General features: G+C 41.2%; 1 protein-coding gene across 10 annotated transcripts in view; it reads right to left on the bottom strand.

Annotated features, from left to right (window-relative positions):
- fat1a (FAT atypical cadherin 1a) overlaps window positions 1-22,748 on the bottom strand; it is a 77,414-nt gene that overhangs the window by 33,715 nt on the left and 20,951 nt on the right. For 8 of the 10 annotated variants that reach the window (XR_311573.1, XR_001290300.1, XM_005727021.1 and 5 more), the window contains exons 4-8: window positions 10,683-10,744; window positions 5,202-5,531; window positions 4,121-4,337; window positions 2,842-2,910; window positions 2,124-2,263 (exon numbers count right to left, since the gene is read on the bottom strand). Coding sequence is in view for 8 of the 10 variants with exons in the window: in XM_005727021.1 (XP_005727078.1) it covers window positions 2,124-2,263; window positions 2,842-2,910; window positions 4,121-4,337; window positions 5,202-5,531; window positions 10,683-10,744 (818 nt within the window). In the remaining 2 variants the exon portion in view is untranslated. The remainder of the gene's footprint in view (window positions 1-2,123; window positions 2,264-2,841; window positions 2,911-4,120; window positions 4,338-5,201; window positions 5,532-10,682; window positions 10,745-22,748) is intronic. The other 2 variants (XM_005727023.1, XM_005727024.1) reach the window with 1 other exon arrangement.

The raw sequence follows: 22,748 nt of genomic DNA, 5'->3' as shown, positions 1-22,748 counted from the left end.
TGCAAGAGAGCAAATAAGTCACAGCTTCAATAGCATTTACATAAATAAACACATTTAAAACCTGCAGCCAATGAGAAAATGTGTGTTCTGATATACCAGTGATGCTCCTTTAACCTGTTTCAAATAAAGAAACTGATGGCTAATATGTAATAAATCATACAGCTGAGCATCCTTCAAAGTCATCATCACTCAATATTCTGTGAGCTGCACATGAAATTTTTCAGATTTTGTGAAGGACGGCACATTAAAATGAGACTATATACTGGACTTCCATTCCAAGAGTTCAGTTTTTACTGCACGACTTAAAAACACTAAAAGCTGATGAATACAATATTTTTCTGATATACTTTTATGCAATATGCTTTTAAAAAATGTCATGGCATTAGCAAAAGTCTAGATGCTTGGAATTCGTACAATTATATACAAAAACTGAGATTTTGTGGGGTTTTCTATATAAAGCATAAATGAATTCATCCCCCACACTTGTAAAAGGGCTGCAAGTACAGAAGGTCCTGCTGAAAATCAGGCTACACTGAGAATTAGACCTTTTGAATAGGTTAACCTTTGAATGTGATTAATTGACTTAAAATGTCACTGCATACAATATCACTGAGAGGCTTTTAAATAAGTGTCTGTTGCCAGGGCTTTTAAGAAAGTGCTTTGCAGGCGGATGCAGAAAACAGCAACTTTGTGAGTGTTTTTTAAGGTTTTGCACTAAACTAAAGGACGTGCTGCTTCCGTGGATGAGCTGCAAAATGCCAGTGAAAGAAGCGCTTCATCCAAGGCTCAGTGGAGCACAGTAGCCAGATGATGAAAGGCTTTATTCATACAGAGTGACAACAAATAGATTCTTTTCCAGCTACAGTCCTCTGATGCTCCCCTTTGAGGACAAAGGACAAAACATCGTGAATGCTGCCATCACACATGACCCAAACTACCATGTAAAAATGTTCAAAATCTCATGGACAAGGCATGACCGTCTGCACAAAGACAACTTGCATGCTCAAAAGCTTTTATCATGGCAGCTCAGCTTTGGTATCAGCCAGGGAGCAGCATACTGTATCTGTTGCATATTTAGTCATTCATTCCATTCAGAAAAGGCCGAGGCAATTTGTTCCTCTCGGAAAAAAGAAAGAGAAGGTCCACAGGTTCAGGGAGAGACACAGCAGAGGGGAGGAGTTGAGCGGGCTCAAGAATGCACACTTGAAAAAAAATAAAGACAAAAAAAAAGACTTTGGCTAGACAGCACCATCATCACAGCAGCTCCGCATCAGGAATGAGACAATGGAAGATTCCTGGTGCTCAGTGCGCAACTGTGAAGGGGGAGAACAGAGGAAGAAGAGGAATGCTGCCTACCCCTATGACGACTTTAAAGTGGATTACAAAAACTTTCTTTCTCAAGTTTTTTTTTTGTCTTTTTGGGATGTACATATACATATATATAACCCAAAAAGATAACCCCCAGGAAATACACATTTACAACCAGGATATGGTTAGCAGAAGCTTTTCAGCAGCAAAGAAGCAACAAAAACATGTGGCTGCTCGGGCAAAAGGTTAAAAGTTCACCTACACTCACCTCTGTATTAAAGGGAGTCACAGAGTTACTAGTTGCCAACAAAAGAAAATTAAAAATTCACTGAGCAAATATAATATTCCCACATAAGACCCTAAGTAAGCAGTTACCAGAAGGGTATCGATCCCCTTTATTCAACTCTTGCTAAGTGACTAAAGCCCACTTTGCTAAAATGTTTGTTCTTGCTGTTGTTGAAACATCTGTCTTCATATCTGATAAACAAAAAAGTAAAAAATCCTCATGCATAAACACAGGCAGCGCCATATAACGGAAAAACCTCACAGCTTCGCCACAACACATCCCATTTCGTCTCATTGGTTTTGTGTCTCAAATCATTTAGGTATATAATGAGGTTCACACATACAAAACGCCATTTTTCCTGCTCAGCTGAATGCAATGAGAGGACATCAACATATCCCAACAAACAAGACAGTTTAGCGCCCGCTTCACTCATTACCCTCCTCTTTCCTCGTGCAATTTCCCATGAGGAAAACAGAATCATGACAATTGCCTCATCAGCCTCCAACCGCTTCATTAGTGTTTCAATTACCTGGGTGCTGACAGTTCGTGTCCCATCCGTGGCTTCCACTGTCAGGTTGTAATTTGATTTCTGCTCTGCGTCCAGGGGCCGCGCTACAATCAAGGTTCCGCTGGCCTTGCCCACGTCAAAGCGGCTGTCATAATTACCACCTGTGGAAGAACATGTTTTTTGCACAAACATGGAAAGACTGAAGATTAGAGACATATCACTGCTTAGTTCTGTGCATGTAGCAAGGTTATACAAACACTAGATGGGGGCACAGAGATGGACACATAAACATCAATTTTCTGCTCTGCTGGAGTCGAAGATAATGAACAGATACGCTTACGCTGATGTCATTAGCTATCGATGCAGATTTCCTGTTCTAGCTAAACATTCCCCACATAATAGCCATTTCATGCAATTAACCAAAACACTGAAAGTATGGGTACAAAAAGGCAAAGTGATGATTGGATAACAACACGACAGACATTTATAAAAAGACTTCTGAACTGTAATGGTGAACCTTGCTACAAATTGAAGCTCTAATTCACACACAGAATGAGGAGGAGGGTTTCCTAACCCCTGTGAGACTTTTAATCAGGTCACAGGTTTTAGTGGAAAAATGTGGCACAACATCAATCCCATAACACAACACAAGTCAACCACAGCCAACGGGCAGCACCAACAGACAATGCAGGATGATCTCTTAATATAGCACAGCCTATTAGGAGATCTCAGCAGATACCTTCTGCTGTACAGTTGTGGTCACAAGCCATCTGAAGGATGTAAAACATCTCAGTATCCTCTATGCCGTCTTGCAAATATCCAACCAAACAGAACATTCCAGAGAAAAAAGGGAAAGCAGTGAAAGAGCACGGAGAAAGAAGAGAAGAAAAAGAGATGTGTCAGTCAGACATTGATTAGAGGAAAGACAGGCTGGGAGGAAGGGAGAAGAGGCAGGCATTTCCAAACACAGCCTTTTTAAATCTTCTCATGCACACAGTGCCTACAATACAAAAAACAAAAGCAAACAAAGATGAATCATGTTTTAACACTTCAAAACACAGCTGCTAATTAAAACTGTAAGGAAATATACTACATGTCAGCCGCCTCACACAAAAGAAGCTAGGAGGAGTATCAATATTTATCGATTATGGCCGACTGATTCATGATGCAATTCGGTTATTTCAACCAACAGCTTTACAAAGACAGGGAGCTGTAACTGCACGAGCAATAAAACGGAGAAAAATGGCCTCAAGTTTTCACACTGGCGAGTAAACTGCTTTAAAGAAATACAGGCTCTAACACCTTTTAGGCATATTTAGGCTGATTAAGAAACCACAGCTGCCACGGAGCTTACATAAGATCTCTAATCTTCAGCTGAAACATTTGTATTCACCTTTCTTTTTGCTTGTTTGTTTGAGATTATTTACAGTCCAAACGGGGGGGTTTATGTGCTTGCATTTCTGCATGCCTACTAACATCATTTTCCATATGTTAAAAAGTGGGCAGACAGAACTTGTGCTGAAAGCCAAAATGTCAGTCACTGCTACGTTGCTAAGACAAGGTAGCAATCAAAGAGGACATCGGGCATTATTCGCTATTATGAATGACCATTTACACCGGAATTCTCTGTCATAATGTACCTGATGTTTGCATCTTTATATGGTGTACATTTAATGGAAAAGTGTCTTTAATATGGAGAAAAATATAGAGAAAGATTTTTAAAAAGTTTATTTATTTGCATTTTGGGTGTGTAAGACAGCTAACATCGCTACGAAAGGATTAATGCCGGCTGCTCAAATGAGTTATCAAATGCAATCTTATATAAGAAACAACTTAAAGCCTTAATGCACTATAAAATATCTCTATTTAAAGTTACTGTTTCTAATCATCCGCTCAGCCACACTACACACATACACTGTGTTAGTACTAAAGTGTTTCTCTATCTATAAAGCAGTAATTGAGCATTTATACAGCATGCATGCACTCAACATGAAATATGAATGTAAAGGAGACCCTACCTGTGATTTCAAACCACACGGGAACATCGGAGGATTCAGTGGCCACGACGCCCACCATGTGTGCCACAGGATCGCTTTCCATGACAGAAAAGGTGAAGGGGGACTCCTCAAAAGCCAGGGAAGCTACGTCGGCTGGCAGTTGTGGTTTGGGAATCCACTCAATGTGCAGACGACAAGTGGAGGATTTCTGAGGTCGTCCATTGTCGACAGCTTTAATCTAAGAGAGGCAGACAATCGAAGTCTGTGTTACAAACTGTTATGTGATGGTTTTCCTCCAAATTACTTTCTGTGTAGCTCCAGAGGAGTTCATCTCCCTGAAACCCTTCAAAGTTCACTGAGATGTCTGCATCAGGATAAGCAACACCTTGTGTCTGGACTTCTTTGGTGATTCTGTGTTTTGTACTATAAAGCTACAGTGAGCAACTTTTGGAGACTTGAGTCTGCATATTAGAAAATTAGTATCAATACCAAATGAAATGTTTACAGCTAACAGTGTTCATGAAGATCCTGTTTTGGGGTTTTTTGTTTACCTTGCAGGCGGAAGATTGACAGGCAGCGTTCATTTTCAAACACATAACACTTTTTTTCAACCAAATCTTAAGATACTCTTCAACAAAACAACTGTCATAATGCTCTGACACTGATAAAACTGTCAACAGCCAAAGTTCGATGTCACATCAGTGGCTGAAAAATTTTGATCTTTACAAACACAGCTGTTGAATCACAGCAAAAAAAAGAAAAGAAAAGATAAATCCTAAGAATATCTTCTCACTGTTATTGCTAGTGTATGGAACAAGCTCCCAAAAATTGCATATATAAATTTTTTTTTCTTTAAGAAGAGTTAAATCCAGCAGTGTGTGCACCAATTAGCATTCAGTGTCTCTTACAGATACTACACTGCAGCTTTAAACACAAAGACGCAAAACAACAACTAAAGAACCGTGGAGACAAATAAAACTTGAGGGGATGAGGAGAGCACAACAATAAAGCAACAAACAAGCATCTGTTGTAAAAGCGCAGTGCTCGCTGAGAGACTCTGAAGCTGAGGACGGAGAGGTAGCCTGCGATTATAGATACTCACTGTAAGTATGTCGTATTCTCCTGCAGAGGAGAACTTCTTGGACGACACCAGGCCCGTCTTGGGCTCGATGAAGAATTTTCCATGTTCATCTCCATCCTCGATGCTGTATGAGATCTCAGCATTAGGTCCGTCATCACGGTCTGACGCAATCACCCGATACACCGGGTACCTCTTCATGGCTCTCTCATTCTCAGGCCTCTCCCGCTCAGGGAGTTGGATCTTGTAGATTTTCTCCAGGAACAACGGCCTGTTGTCATTCTCGTCGAGGACCTGCACGATGATGCGAACAGTGGTGGATTTTGGAGGAACGCCGTGGTCGGTGATGGTTACCTGAAAGGAAAGAAAAAGTATAATTTGATGAGGTGAACTTTAAATCACCCTCAACAGAGCTTATCTCTTCAAGTCACAACAGCCCAAACTGAAGGCAGTGAATTATATCAGCATCAATAACAGAACAGTAAGTATCCTGGGAATTTGTAAAGATTAAGACACTCTGTTACAAAACAATCATACTGCAGCCCCAAATAATTAACAAAGAAAAAAGAAAGAGGCATGCTTTTTCACTTTACTATCCTTTTCTTCCACTTCCTTTTTAGTGAGTGAACTGGCAAGCAGAACTAAAGGGATACTTTGGTTTCTTTGAGGTGGACTTTTATGAGGTACTTATAGTCAGTGAATCGTCTAAAGTAGCCTGCAGTTTAGAGAAGCAAACAGCAGTGACCTAAAAAATCGTTTTCAAATTTTCACCACTAGAAAATAAATATTACTATGATCAAATACAATCAAAACAATCAGTTGCTGGTCTGCTCCTGTCTTGAGCCGTTATGTTTGAGTTTTTCTGTGATTTCGGTGCTTTAAAAGGTTATTTTAGACCCAAAGTGGCGTATTGAAATACCTCAGTCATACCACAGCGCATCACAAATACGCATGTTCTGCTGAGTCTGGTGGCTCTGATTACAGCCGCTTTAGTTTCCAGCTGGAAAGGACAGTTGACAGCAAAGTAGTAATGTGAAAAACAAGATAAATGCATACTGATTTGTGGCTAAGTGGCTAAAATATGTTTCTGCTAACCTCGCCTACAGCAGTACAGCCTGAGTGCATGGACTCCTGTCTGTTTCTCCAAACTAGGGTGGGTGTAGCGACAACCATCTGCTGACTACCAATACATACCCCCATACAACCACATTTCAAAGAAACCAAACTATTCTTTTAAAACCAATTCCCCCTGTGATTCGCTGTCAGAAAGTCTATTCTAAAAAGGAAACCAATTATCCAGCAGGAACAAGTTGTTTGGCATTCTTCTATTGCTGGAGATGGGTTAGTCCAACACTCCGGTCGTAAATTACTTCAGAGAAACATTTTTGATGCAATGAAATTATTGTGTGGAGTTACTAGGTTTAGATAAACATGATTTCTTAAAAAAAATAAAATAAAAAATTCATATGTGTCCTTGTAATCATGGTAAGATTGGCTTGTGAGATAAAAATTATTTTTAATTAGCTGCACCTATTCAGTCTGGTAGCACCCGCCGCACCGACTCTGCTGCTGTGTGTCAAGTATGCACACAAAGATTCTGAACTGCTAATAAACATTAAGTCTAAATGCTCTCAACTAAAGGCAGGAGGTTTTATTAAACCCCAGAAGCATTCAGTATAAAAGTCAGTGTTGAACAACTACATCATTAACATGGCTCTAATTTAAGTCCCTGCATCAAGTGTTACTGGTGGCCCACTAAGGCTTTGTCACTTCTGCCGTGACTTAACACATCAGTATGACTTTGGACGTTAATGCGCACAGTCTGAGGAGCTTAATCGAAAACAAACAGCAACAGGCTGACCTAAACAAGCACAATTTTTAGAAAGTCCCAGAAAATGGGCTGGAGAGCTTTGCATCTGAGCACTGGAGGAGAAGTGACCATTTCTGTCTTCAAGCTGCAAAACGCTGTAGAAGGGCAGAACAAATGTCACAGTCATTTAAAACCATCTGCTAAGTACTTTACTAAGAGCAGTCAGGAGTCCAGGGTCAGAGACATACCATTTGGTACCATAGACTCAATTACTAAAGAAATGTGTTTTTGTTTTCCCCTCACTGTCTGCAGCTGTCCGTGCTACTGAAATGAGCAGAATTTATGAAAGTGGATGACAAGATACCAGAGCGTGAATACCAGAGTGTGATGGATAAACATAAACAAGGCGCTTTGTTTATGTTAAGTGCCATTTCAAATAGTCAAATGAAGTGCTACCCTATAGCTATAGCTACCCAGCTATCCATCACAATGTGCATCTCTTTGGGAAATTTACATGAAAAGCCTTTGTCTGATAATTAGGCGAGCAGACAAAAGACTGAGACGTTAGACCGGGGGCAGTCTGTTCACAGCACAAATCCAGCACTGCTGTGAAGCTGCAACTTGAAAAACTGAAGCATTCATAGAAGACAATGTACCAGTACACAATGAGTTAAAGTTCTCTCTTCTCTCTAAATCTCACTCTTTTACTGTGTCTTTTGTCCTGTCTTCCTCCCGTCACCCCCAACCGATCGCAGCAGATATCTGCCCTCCCTGAGACTGGTGCTACTGGAGCTTTCTTCCTGTTAAAAGCAAGTTCTTCCTCCCCACTGTTGCCAAATGCTCGCTCATAAAGGGTTGTTTGATTCTTGGGGTTCTTTATGGATTGTAGTAGGGTCACATCGTTTTGGCGCTACATAAATAAAAATAAAGTAAGTAGAAAACAAGATGTATATTGTCTTCATCTTAGAAGTATTTAAATAAATCCTTTAAATCGCAGAAAGATCAGCATTTCCTTAAATTCTCACTCCCGACCCCATTAACGCCTCTTCTGACAGTTTGTAACTTGGGTGATACAATCTTCTGAGAAAACCTAATTGCCAAAGACACTCAGAGCAGACTTCAGCAGATTACAGCTATAGGGGGCACAAGCTGCTGCAGCACGAATCTGGTGTAACAAGCTCCATCTTGCAGAAAGTCATGAGTAAGCACTGTGCAAGAAAGCACACGAGGGGCAAGCGAGCCGGGCTGCTAAGTTAAAGGTTATTACAACCGGGTCAGCTATTCCTTTTCCAAGTTGTGTTGGTGGATAGAAAAGAACTCTGCTCTAGCTTAGATGGAGCCAAAAAAGGAGAGGAGACATCTGACATTAAACAGTTTTTTACATATCTGCCTATTCTTCCCCCAAGGCTGTGTGTTCTCGGATTTTGTGTGATCTCTGATTTGAGAATAAAGCAGGTACCAGCTATCCACAGCTGGTGAGTGGCTGTCATCTGACCTCCTTTGTGCACTCTGTGCTCAGGCACCACCATCACCAAAACCAAATGGTTCCATTAGTGAGAATGGGAATGAACAAAACCATCTCCTGCTGTGTGCTACATCTGAGAAAACATAACTTAAGAAAATGTCTGGAGCTGATTCTCCCGACGGTTTCTGGAGCTCATATGTGAAAACAGCTTAGTGACTTTTATCATAGACCAAGTCAGTCCATTTTGACAGTTTGTGGCCTGGATTCAATTTCCTGAAGAGAGTAAACGGCAAAAAGTGAAGCGATCATATGTAAACGATTAAGGTTCTAATTGGCTGACCCACACGTACCACGATTAATGTTTTGTATGGAGATGAGCCACTGACGTGTCCTGTATTAGTAAGTTTGCCACCTTGAAGATGGAACCCCAGTGACTGCCACTGCTCAACTAATGTTACACATTGTTGCTTTAAGATGGGTTTAAGCTTTAAATTACCTATTTTAACACCACAATAGCTGGTTATTTATAAATAATGTATTTTGAAAATATATGATGTGAATTTTGTTTTTGTTCTTTCATTGACATTTAATACATTTACAGATTAATCAGGACAAGTTTTTTTGCATCAGTTGTTTGTGGCATGTTTGACAACTTTGTTAAACATGCCACAAACAACTGATGCAAGCAGTCCATTCACCTCTGCTTTTACATTATAATGTGCTCTCTACAGTCCCAGGCCTAAATCCTCGGCATGTCCTGGCATGTCCCACTTTTGCTATTTACCCACCCCCTCCTTCCTAGGATGAAGGCCTGTGATCCTGCCGCTAGAGCCCACACTCAGATCTATCAAGAGCAGCTTTGCCTTTTCTCAAATTCCCCCACTGCCTTTCTGCTTTTAGTTCTCTCTCTCTCTCTGTCTCTCTTTCACACACAGGCACACGACAACAACCAACCCCCATCCATCTCATCATAAAAGCTGAAGGCCCCCTGTGCTCCCTCCAACTCTTCTTGGCATTTGGAGCAAACAATGCTGACACAGCCCCCACCCTAATTGCTCCACATGTTCCACATGGTCCCACATGTTTGGTTTCTTCTCCTACAACAGGCTAGCACAAAAAAACTTCACTAGTTAGGACTTCAATTTGATTTGCTCTGCTTGCGCCCGGATGCCAAATTGTAGGGTTTAAGGGTTTGTGCTGCTGCACCAATAAAGAGCTTCCTGCTGAATTCATAATAACCTGCAACCAACATGCACAAACTTCTTAAGTTGCTATAGTTACACGGCTCTGGGTTTGTTTGTTTTTTGCACCAGACAGGTTCTCGAACTTCCTAATTCCAAAACCCAAATGTTGGAAGCAGCAATTTAGCTTTTACCGGAAAACAATGGCTGCAGGAGTTGTGTGTTTTCGACCTTGATAACATATAGTCCACCCACATTCAACAAATATAGTGCAAAGCATTTTTTTTCTCTTACATTCAGTTCACTCACCAGCTCCCTAAAGGAATACAGTCCTCCCTTATTCCCCCACTTTTATCCCTATCATTTACTCTCAGTCATGTAATGCAATTAGTGCAGTGTAGTGTACAATCGGAGTATGAAATACGACACTGCTTAGGCACCAGATACACCAGCACATTAAATGTCACCCAGAGCTCACTGAATTGTGTAACTTCTAACAATAATTAAAAGGCGTCAGATCTGCTCCCCGCCACCACCGGAAACACAATTAAAAGAGCTATTATCAGCCTCGGCTCTGTGGTGAGAGAGCGCGAGGGAGGGAGCGCATGGAGCCGCGCTCAATTAAAACCCGCAAGTTTAGACGTCGGCCTGTTGGTCTGACAGCAGCTTCCTGTTCCAGCTCGCTCCATCCACGAGATGGAACAGTGGGAAGGAACAAAGCAACAGTCACCAGGATCTCCCACACGCCTCCTACCTCTCCCTCCTACCCCGTCCGGAAATCACTACAAGGAGAAATTATTCTGAAAGAGCTCTCTTGCATATCCAAGAAGATCGTTTTTGTTGGCAACATGTGGCAGGCAGCCAAAGTTGACTGCAAATGCCAAACCACAGAGAAGGGAAAATGCCCAGCTCTCTAGTGTGATTTTTTTTTCTTTAAACTGGAGCACGTTGACCTTAAAGGTTTCTAATTATCATGCTGCTCATTCATTTTCACATGAATTAAAGGCGGTTTCTTTAGAATTGAAAATGAGCTGAAATGCAGTGCTCACCTCGAGGATGTGCTCGTCCTGCTGCTCTCTGTCGAGTTTCCTGGAAGTTGTTGTAACCAAACCTGGAAAAGACAATCGGCAAAAACAGCATTAATTATACATAAAAATACATAAACGACATAACGATAAAATTAAGGGAAAACAAGCATTGCTCAGATTTTGCCACTTTTTTTTTAAAATACAAAATTAAAGATTATGCCATAGATAAGATAAGACCACAACTGTGACATTTAAAAAGCAGCATGGCAGTGTGCACACAAATAATCGAACACCTGCAATTATTTGGTTGGCGCTCAACACTGGAACTTAATGATGACAGCAGAAGTAAAGTAAGTAAAGTTAACCAGTTGATCTGGCGGACTTTTCATTGTGATCTGAGTGTAACTTCATATTGTTTGGAGTTATGATAACATATTGAGTTTAATTCATTTGTCAGAAAAAGACAAAAAAAACCCTTCAAATTCTGTCAGGATAATATCATTATCACTACTGTTATTGCAAGTGTTTAGTTATATATATATATATATATATATATCAATTCTTAACCAATAACCATGAACAGAGCCGTGTCCAAAATGTGCCGCATGCTAATCAGCCAGATTGGTCTCAATGTCTCCTTTTTAAATTATAAACACGCCAAAGTTCTCAGCAAAGCAAACGTTTGACTGACCAAAGAAAAAAACAATCCTGCCACTCATTGTTGGGTGACATACTCTGAACCCTGGTGATATGTCATCAGTCACCCGTGAGTAAAGACTGCGTCTGGATAAGTGCTTTCCCTGTGGTCTTCCTTGTTCCTGGCCTATCCTGTTGCCAGACAGCCCAGTATACTGTCTTGTGTATGGGAAATATCACACTGACCTGAAAATAGTACCCCAACAGCAGCACAGGCTTGACACCCTACTTTTAGTTTTTCCACAAGCTGAATAATAGACAGCCAGTAAGACATCACCCGCAGGTCTGAGCACTTTTATACAAGAGGCAAAAGTGAGATCCTACTGCTATTTAAAGCCTTTCAACAGTTTTGTCGAGCACTATCACTCAGTTTAAGTAGGGCGATTGATGATGTGTGACATCAATCACACGAGGGAAACCTTGTTACGCCGAGCTTTGACAAAAGTAAAAATAAAACAAGCTGGAATCTTGAGTTCCTGACGAATCCAATTTTCAATCAAATTCACAAACAAGAGAAGCAAAGAGAAGAGGAAGAAGGGGGGAAGGGTATTGCTACATTATAGGCAGCATTCTGTTCTCACTCCCAATGTAATTGCAACTTTGTAAGGACACTGAGTATAGAGTAGACATGCCAACTTCGACCGCACCATAGCTGCCTGCTTGCCACACTGCGCCTGATTAGCATAAAGCAAAGGATTTCCGAAACCCAAACCCATCAATGGCACATATGCCTGCAACAAGAATAGCAGGCCACAACTTACAGCTCCTGAAATAGCCCTCCCTAGCTCTGCGATTCGTGGATATAAGTGAGTGCTGCTCCTGCTCCCTCTTTTTATCCTCTTCTTCTTAGGCTTTATTTAATCTTCACAGTGAGCTGTAGAGATATACGTCTACTGATATCTGGTCAGGGAAAAAAGTAAGTGCAATAACACCTTTCCTCAAGCTGCAACCCATATTTTGCTCTGCTTACCTCACGTGGATACATATTAATGGGCAACCAATTTAGATTTTACTTTAAAGCAAAATCTTGAACATGCACATATGAATGAGGGCTCTAAATTAACACCTCTCTTAACCCCCCCCCCTGCTCACCAGTGTAAGATATGACATCACTAGCACTGACAAAACAAATTAAGTTTGGTAAATTTATATGAGCTGCTGGGATTACTCTTGCATGACTTCTGCAAAAGAGCACAGAATCAGCATGGGTTAGATGGGTTTGCATGCTGTAAGATTATTATCATCAAAGCAGGCCACGCTGACTAATTATTCATGTGCTTCGGCGAGGCCGGAGATGATGGATGGTAATGTTTTTAAGCTCCCCTGCGTGCTTGAGTTAGGTAACTATTCTCTCTAAGTATGTATTGTACCGCTGAATACAGATGGCATCATTAACCACATTACGTCTGGATGTGTAAGTTATAATTTCTCTGCAAATCAGCTGCCTGATCGAACCAGAGCAAGGTATCAAAAAAATCCAGCCTGTGATGTAAACGTATGTGTCGGTGCCGCAACAAACAAAGCAAAACCAAATACAATGAAAAGAACAAGGACCTGGCCTTCATCCCAATCCCGCTCCGAGTTTCAGTCCTGCTTTGTAGAGACCGTCCAGAGCTACCGTCTCACAAACATTGACTCAGCAGCAGCGGGCACATGAGATGATAACTTAATGACACAAATTTAGCACCGTTGCTGGTTTCCTTTTTTGTACGAGCGCATTTTCAAAAATGGTGCATATTTTTGTTCTATTATAATCCCTTCCTTTTTTTTCCGGCAGCACTGCCAAATCTGCTTTGAAAAAATAAGAGGGGATGGAAGTTTTGTTTAAAAAATGAGCTAAAATGGTTCACGTGGTAAAGACTCTGTCGACCTCAACATAAAACAAAGAACTTATATGATCTGTAATGTCAATCTTTTCTGAACTAAGCTGGAACTGCAGGGTGACACATTCAGTAGCAGGTTGCATTGAAAAAGCCTTTTCACACAGTAAACAAATCCCCTTAATCATTTAGTATGACCTCGTGCCCTTTTTCAAAGATTTTCTGGTGCGTAGGATTTTACCTAATGATTATTTTTATTAACATTCAATCTTTTTTCAGTTAATTGATTAAATGCTCGTGTTTTTCAGACCTTAGTGTGAGCCACAAATTCAAAGTCATTCCATTTAGTGTCAACAAAAGGCAAATCAGAAAACTGTCACATTGAAAAGATGCTTTTACATTTTTTTTCTTCAGTAAAATGACTTTAAAGAAACTATTTGCTCTCAAAGCAGATGCTTTACTTTTAATGCTGATGGAGTAATCAGTGAATTCAGCTCTCCAATACAAAGGCGGTTTCAGGGCAATGCATCTTAATGAAAGTGTTTAAACTACAAGCTAATCTCGAGTTTCCTGAGCTGTCAATACTTGGTCTTAAATGTAACAGATTTCTGTGTGTGAGGGTGTTTGGTTTTCCTGATCAATCACAGTGGACTAGCTATATCTAACTTTAAGTCGATAATGTGTAGCCATGCAGAGGAGCTGGCGAAGCAGGGTTTAAGAGCAAAGCAAAGCACAAAAACCAAACTACAGTGCCGTTGGTGCATACAGTCAGCATTGTTTCTTTTACTTTGTCTTCTTCTATTGTATTACTCCTCCTTAGTTCTAGCACACAGCTTGAAAACAGCTCAACAACAATGCTAGCCCCGCCCGGGAAGCTAAATGGCTAATTGTTCATCCTTCCACGGTTCACTGGACCAGTTTAGAAACCACTTTCCCGTGTCACAATACCAGACAAATCTGGTAAATCAATGAAGTGGACAGACTTGAAGCTTTGGGTTAAGCCAAAAACTTCAGGTCTTTCTCAAATGTTTAAGGTCTAAGTATTTTAGAATTTTGATGGAGCGTGAAACCAGCGCTCTTTCTGAGGTCTGAGAGTGGAATCAAACATTAAATGTGAAAAATATGTAGCATCTGGTGCGGACGAGAAAAGCTGTTTGATGCAAGTTGTGTTGTGGTTTAAAAAGCTTTTGTTTGCTTCTGTTCCATTTATGTCTGACATGCTGCCAGCGTGCCGGCAGATCTCTGACCGAGGGACTTGCCGCCCACTCTAATACTCTGCTGCTGATATCACTTGCAGAAAATAATTCTAACTTTTTCCCCCTAAAAACTTTGAATGTTCAGTAAATCTCAACCTGTTTGCCAGGAGTGGTCCCTGTATGCAGGCCTTACCTCCACAAACCTCCACTCTGTCACTACTTAAATGTTAAAGAACTGTAAAATGATTAGTTAGTAAGCCAGAGCTGACCAACGACGTCTGCACGTTCAACCCGCAGCCTTTGTCACAACACACACACACACTCTCATACACACTTACACACAGAAAAGCCATCCTCAGGCGTGGGCTGAGCTGGGCCGACAGTAATTATAGCCATGCTGTTTTGAGAGGGGTAGAAAAACAACAGAAAGGCAGCAGTGGCACTCTCAACCATGGCCTTGAGCTCTACAACCACTGCTCCAAAATGGTGGCCTGAAGGGAGTAAAGGAGTCCAGGGCATTGTTAGGGTGGTTAATTGCTGTTGAGATTAGCAGTCTTGAGAGTGACACACATATTTATGTGACATCCATTTAGCCGTGACTCCAGACAATCAGGAATGTGCTGGGTGTCTGCAGTGGCTGGAGACATTTAGTATTGCTGATGAACTGATGCTGAGCTCTGGCCGAAAGAGAAAAAAAAGAGCTAGCCAAGGATAAAAAAGGGTAAGAGCGTAATATGACACCGCCATGTCACAAACGCCTAGAAGTTCTATTAATAAACTTTTTGTTGTTATGATTTTGGTCTCCTTTTGTTTGTCGATGTCTGACTGACAGTGTGCCAATGAGGCATGCACGCCCCTGCTGCCATTACTAATTTCGTTTGTGCACATAAGGCATGTAGCACATTAGCGTTTCCCTTACCATCACAGTGGCTGCCTCCCTAACGAGACCCTCATCTTTCCAACAAAGCAAAGGGGAAAAAACTAATTTTAAAAACAAAACATTGTGTGCTTTTTGCCTAATTTATGCTCACTTATTTCATTTTAGCTCACTGTTGGTGTGTGTACCGTGTTTTTCTTTCATTTAGGGTTGCACTAGTTTCTCTTGCGTGACAGAAATACACTCCAGAAGTTGTTGTTAAGAAGTTGTTAAGAAGATTGATCTGCTACCCCTACCCCCCCCAAAAAAAAAAATTTCATATCTGGATATGAAGAGATGGGAAAAAAAAACTTGCGAGCTGCCTGCTTCCTCAATTAAATGCTTACAATTTTTCTCTTGTGAAGAAAATAACAAACAGAGACTGCATTATTGGTTATCTACAAACTCTATGTAAGAACCCAGACAAGCGTGTCAATATTCTCAACTTCATTAAGATTTAAGTGTGTGTTATTTAAGCCTAAAACTTCACATCTGTTTCCACTACTCATGTGGCAATCAGTACTACTAAAAAAGAAAAACAGTGTAAATGTCACAGACCCAGCTCTGGAGGACTCGGGGTCCGTGAGCAGTGTGGACTGTCGTTGTTGTTATTATTATTATTACTATCATTATTATTATTATTTGGTGTATGGGTGTGCACTGTTTCACTGTCTGGGGTTTTGTTCCACGTGTCTATGTATAGGGAGGTGTGTGTGTGTATGTGTGTGCGTGGTTGTGGCTGTAACCAGGAGGCTACAGGCACCGTCAGGCCTGTGGATGACGGGCCACGCCCGAGGAGGATGCCACACACCTGCAGCGGATCAGCATCGGCGGAGGGAGTTACTTAATGGTGTGGCATCATTGCGTGAGACTCCACGTTAGTCTTCAGCTCAGTTAAGTTAGTGTGTGTATGCCCGCAGTTGTAAAGTGTCCTGACGGCTGCTTCTGTTGTTTCCCCAGGAGACGTGTGGAGCGCCAGACAGCAGCCAGCACGGGGAGTGCTGAGACACGGGAGCCGAGAGCACAAAGACACGGACTTTTCAGAGAAGACACGACACGGGAGTGAAGGGAGAGCATGTGGATTTATTGTCTGTTTTCGCACTGTAAATAAACACACTGTTTGCAGTGAAGAGTCCTGCATTTTAGGTCCTATTTTCCTCATCCCCACGGTCTGCCATGCAGCCTGTGACAGAGAACTCCGGTACACTGATACTAAAAACCAAAACCAGACTGTGAGTTTATAAAGGAAGGTTACATCAAAACAGGAACTCCTTGTTCACTTTTGATAGAAAAGTCTGGAAAATGCTGTCGAATAAGATATCTTGAAAATTCTCTTCTCGAGGCATGCTCCTTAAAAGCAGCTATAGTTCAACAAATCTCCACACCAGACAGAATTTAACAAATACAACCAAGAGAAGCCATGTAAGCTAATGAAAGCACACTGACACAAACATAAGAGCTTTGTTTAATTTAGTCAAATTGATTAAGAGGGTGTGGATTGCGATTTCTCAGCACCTTTTAGCAGGAGGGCGTAGTTCTAATCTGAAAACATATTGTGTAAAATTTGGCGGTTAAGGTTTCCAAATTTTTGTCAAGGATGCAACAGAGAAACTAAGACAGGTCAATTGTGAAATGTATAGACATAATCAATGTTCAGGCTAATAAGAATTAGATCTGCAAGGCAGAACACATACAGGTAACCGCTCGGGCCGGTAGCCACCAATCACAATGACTTAACCTGTAAAGCAAACTGGCTGAGGTAAACCTCACTGGCAAATATTTTTTTCCTGCCTTTGGAGGAATGCTTTTAAAGTAAAGGAAGCATCTGAGGTTGCTGTCATGAAAAGATTCTTAAGACTGTTTTCGACATAGAGAACACAGGTCACAGGAGGAAAGAGGACGGCAGCAGGATAAAGGTGATGCTAGCAGTACAGGACTTAACAGCTCGACCATTTTATTCACATTTACGACCAAACAACAGACACACGCACACTGTGTTCAGCAGAACATGTTCGAATATAAAGTATAGCCAGATTCAGCCTGACCAGGTTCAGTTTTTCTGAACAAAAACACTGATAACACACCAACAGTGAAGATGATGCTGTTACAGTTTAACATCACAGCTGAGATAGTGAACGCATGTAGGGAGAAAGTAAAGCAGTCCTATATCACATCACCTTATGACAGGACAGAAGCTTCCCGAGGTAACACATGTCTAAGCTTTTTACAAGTTTACTTCCACATCTATACAGTTAACTTAAGAAATATGTGATATAAATGAAGCAAACTCAACAAACCAAAACAATGCACATTAAGCTGACTGTGCGACTGTAATGTCAGGAATAGCATTTTATCTACTCAGCTGCCTTCTGCAAACCCAAATCACTCAAAGATTAAATCAAAGCTATCACCTGATCTGTGTTAATGACACGGGTGGTTGTCATAGTTAGTGTGCTTCATTTTACAGCGACATGTTTTTTTTCCCTTGCATTTAGGTCATGGGGTTGCTCATCTGGCATTCATTAGTTTGTTTATTCACTTTGCACCGAGTCAATCGCAGTTCTCTTCGAGTGTTTTCATCCATCCATTTCTGCTCTACTTTCACAAAAATTTCCATACAAAGTCAATTTTCTTCCAATTTCATTTTCAAATCAGTTTTCTCTGAAAATCCAAGGTTATGGCATTTGATACTATTTGCAAAAAAAAAAGACAATGACTTTCACAGTGAGAACAGAGATATACCACAAAGGTTCCAGATTGGATTTATTTTAAATATCTAAATCTTAGCTCACCAAAACACTTTAGGTGGAAAATCTCCTTTTTCACGATTTGTTTCTCATATTGTCCTTTGAAAGCAGTGACAATTGTTTGACCTCGAATCGCAGGAAATAATCAGGAAGTTGTTGGAAGTAACCATTTCCTATCTCACTTCCCCTGATAGTGGTTGGGCCTTTGGTAAACCACAGAATAGAATAGAATAGAATAGAATAGAAAAAAATAGAATAGAATAGAAAAAAATAGAATAGAATAGAAAAAGACCAATAAGACCAATAAAATCACCTCACTAAAGCAATCTTCTTATAACATAATCCACCTAATCCCACCCTCGTTATTATCATTGTACAGAGTACAACGAAATTGGAGTGCCACTCCCTTGGTGCAAGATAAATAATAAATGTAAATGTAAAATATAAAAAGTACAATAGATAACATCATGTGTGTTCATGTGTTCATGTGTGTTTTCTCTTCTCATCCCAGGCGTTATTGAAAGTTGACATGAGTGGCACAAAAAGTGAGTGATACACAGCAGCAAATCTCAGCGACTGTTTCCCTGACCTTTAAGTTCATCCCCTGGGTCCATGGCATCCAAGCTTGCCAAAGCATCACCTATAGTATATCTTTCAGTTGTTAGCAATGAGCTTCTAGCTTCAGAAGAAGAAAAGGGCTGGAACTGTTCAATACAATTTCAATAATGAGAATTCACCTGGGCGTATCGCTCTTCATTGGGGTTTAACAACTGGGATGAAGGGTAAAAACAGTCATGCATAGGTAGCCATATTATATTAGCTGTCAGTCAGCTGTTGCTTCCACCGTCTGGTGGCAAATTTTGTTAAGCCTCAATTCTACTTTCTGCATCCACGAGTCCACTCAGGTCCAAGTGATGTGAATTTCATCATCAGACGGTGAGTGCAGGGGTTCATGTGTACATCCATGTGCCTGCCTGTTTTTTGTGACTGTGCAGACTTGTCCATGGAGAATTTACATTACAATGCACCAACTATGCATGTGCCCCAGGCAGCAGACTTCAAGCGGACTTCAAAGAATTACAACAGGAATCGCTATTTGGCCAGCGGGTCTCCAGCTGTCCTTGTCCGCAACGGAGTATAATCAAGGCATAAGATGCCATTATCATAGACTGAAGTTTAAGCGTGATGACCATAAATCTCATATATATTAATTTTTTGACTTCAAATGATTATGAAAACAAAATCATAAGGTTAAAACTTTTTCCCTTCATTTTCACTACAAAGCTCTCTGTTTTTCATGTGTCATAAATCTCGTTCATTTCTTTACACCAGTGTACTTTCTTTAAAGGTTTCACCTTGTTTAGTGCAGCTGATAACTCAAAGGCAGTCTTTGGTCAACAAGAGCAGTAAAACTCACATAGCTTCTGTCGGTCACCCCGTGGAAGGATTTTTAAGGGCTGCCTGCAAGCTGCCTTTTTCTCCAGCGCGCTCTTTCATGCGGTCAGCTTTTTGCAGCGCGTGATCTCTGGCTGCTGGCTTCAGCTCTCTGTCACACTCCCTGTGCCTACCAAGCAGGCCTCCCAAAGGCATGTGAGAGTCCTGCTCCCCGGGACTCTCTTCTCACCCGTCTGCACTCACACACTTAGTTTGAGGCTAAAACTCCTATGTCCCACACACCCCTCACCTCTTAATCGCATTTATTTTTCGGCTCCCAGTCAGAAAATCTTTGTGTTAACTAATCGAAATTACAACATTAACCAGAAATATCAAGATAGCAGCCTTTCTATCTGTTAGCACACACCGATAATAATCTACTCTAAAATGTCGATGACAACACTAGGGCAATTAAGGACGTGTTAGAAAGTACCAAAGCTACACAAAGAAAGGCTGCATGGGTACAACAGGAAGTGGAGTAATGAGCATTCAGCAAGATAAGATGGCTATCATAGCAATCTTTACTCCGGCACTCTTTCCTCTGCTTAGACATGTAAATCTTCCTGTGTGTGTGTTTATGAGCATGCAGTGTGTGTTCTGACTACAAGTTCTGCTTGGCTGCCCTTTTCTAACAAATGCATGTTCTGGCATAAGACCCTCGTTCAAAGTCCACTAAGTCAGAGCACAGCAGCAGCATTTCAGAGAAGAGAGAGAGTGATTCACCAGGTAATGAACGCTGCTTACTCTCCCACAGAATAGGTGGGCAACTCGTGTCAACAACCTCTGATGAACTAGCTCACAGTACTGACAAATCCTTTGAGCAGAGAAAATAAAAGTAGACAGCAAGTGGGCTGGCTGTCTCAAGTGCAGTATACGTAGACAAACTATCACGATGCTAGATGTACAACCACGTAATAAACAGCTTGACTGTGTAATACAACCAAGTGGAATTCCACACAAACAACATGTGTGCGCACACGTATGTGTCTCACATTCTGCTGCGATCTGCGCACTCCAAGCCCACAGTCTTCATCCTGGAAATTCAATTCTTCTTAGCTGCCAAATAAAGCCTGGAGAGCCTGGAACAACTGTGGTCATGTCCGTGGGAGGGATGAGATCTGTGCCACCACACAACTGAGCGCTGGTTCGTCTTTTCAATATTTTAGACCCGCACAGCATTATTTAAATTCACTGATCTCATACTGATTTAGACATAGACAGAAGACATAATTCACAACCAGCTGACTGACACAATTTTCTCCCCATGCAGATCTGCCTCGTTTCTGCTTTCTCTCTTTTTCAATCCTTTCAAAAGTGAGCCTGTGTCAGGCGGTTAAGTTCTTAGCTTTCAGATGTTGGGACTGCAATACTGTCTGCTATAGAGAAGAGCTGGCCTTGCACTTTAATGACAAACTAAAGTCAGGGATTGTCCAAAACAGCAGGACTTGTTTACTTGGCAGAAGTAAAGTAGACCTAAGCCTTTCATCCTGAGCTTTGCTGAGCCAGTGTGGGTCTGTGTGAAAAAAGGACAACCAACGCCATACAAGGCGTCAAGTGAGGCCATCATATTTGCTTGAATCCGACAGGGCTGCTTGGAAGCAGTGTAAGGCCTAGCCCATGATAGAAGGCTAGATAGTTAGCTTGGAACACATGCCTATGAAGTTTGGAAACCCACACAAAAAACACAGGCCTTAACGTCTTTTCCTTTCTCCCTCCCCTTTGTAGAGCTTTGTAGATGTGCCAAGACAGGGCCTATGCTTCCAATTCAAGTTTAGAACATGTAATTACAGAGATGTGCATGCATAAATTTAAACATTTTCAAAAACCTGTAATATGCGGTTAGAATGTCATACTGAGTTGATAATATAGAGCGATATCAGGCTATTTTGGATCTTTGTTTAATACCACAGGCATAAATAAATAAAACAGCTCCAGGTTTTCTACAAAGAATGCCCGGTTATTCTAGTCTCTCACTTATAATTGCACTCTATATGAGTCAAGTCATTTTCACACATGCACTGCAGCTCTGAGCTTTTCTGACATTACTTGGAGCAGTTGCAAGTGAGAATGCAAATGTCCAAATCAGTTAAACCGGACAAAGAAAGGACCTCACATCACAAGCTCCCTAGTGCAATGTCTGGATAATGTATAAATGTATAAATAGTGCAGGTAATTCTCGGGAGAATTCATGGCAACTGAGTGTGCATCACGTGTCCTGCCTCTTGCAGACTCTGACCGGGTGCCACCTCAGCCTAAACCACGGAGGATTTCTAGTAGCAAGAGCACGCCTGATGCAGACAGCCTCCTGTTTCTACATGTGAGAACAAGCAACTCTGAACAATGTCACAAAAATCCGATTCATGTGGGAAAACGGCTTTCCTCTCTAGTACTCAGCTATACTGGGCTCCCTGTTTTCTCGTGTTCTCACTGCCCACCTACCGCGCCACTTCCACTGAGTGCTGCCATCTTCAAATACACAGAGAGGACGAAGTAAATCAGAGACACAGAGCAGTGATTCAAGGTTTTCCGTGTCCAAACCACTCTGTGTTGAACCTGACGCACAGAGCTCTGGTGTCCCACTGATAAAAGTTTTAACATGCTTTGATATGCATGAACGGGTCTCATCCTTTTGCTTCAGTGTAACCATTTTTTTCTTCTTCAGGAGCTCTTCTGACAGTCACAAGAACGAACCACAAAATGATACTGCAAATTATACTGTAAAAAACGTTGTGTCCACAGTGGACTTGGCCATAAGCTTCATAAACACGCTGTAATCCTCGGAGCAGGAAATATTTAGTTCAGATATGTGGGCTAAGAAGACTTTTTTCAACTGCTAAATAAGTGATGCACTGCAAGTTTTACCATGAGCATTTATACAAATCCAGAAACCAAAATATATCAAAGCTTGAATCAAGAAATTATTTCGGGGAAAGTAAAAGGTCATCTTCAGTGAGGAAGAAATAAATAAATAAAACATGCTGCCTTGTTAAAATATATCAAAGGCATAACAGATTAAAAAAAAAATTCTCTACTGCCTAAAATCTACTATAAAAACAGTGTTAGACTTTGTTGCAAGATAAATATTCAGCCTCCCAGCACTTCTATTTCACCGTCCCAGACTTTTTATCAGCGGGTGTAAGCTGATTTCTGTCATGCATGCAGACAAAACACTGACCATATGTTCGTAAGTTATCCTTTTGTTGCATCATTTATTTTTTCATTCTCTTCCTGTGCAGCGGGGAGTGCCCGGCATATTGCTGTGAGGCTTGTTTGGGAGG

Source organism: Pundamilia nyererei, unplaced genomic scaffold (genome assembly GCF_000239375.1).
Source record: "Pundamilia nyererei isolate P.nyererei 1_Seehausen unplaced genomic scaffold, PunNye1.0 scaffold00022, whole genome shotgun sequence".
Lineage (NCBI taxonomy): Eukaryota > Metazoa > Chordata > Actinopteri > Cichliformes > Cichlidae > Pundamilia > Pundamilia nyererei.
The sequence above is the reverse complement of the archived record's forward strand: the minus strand, read 5'-3'. Positions and strand labels throughout refer to the sequence as shown.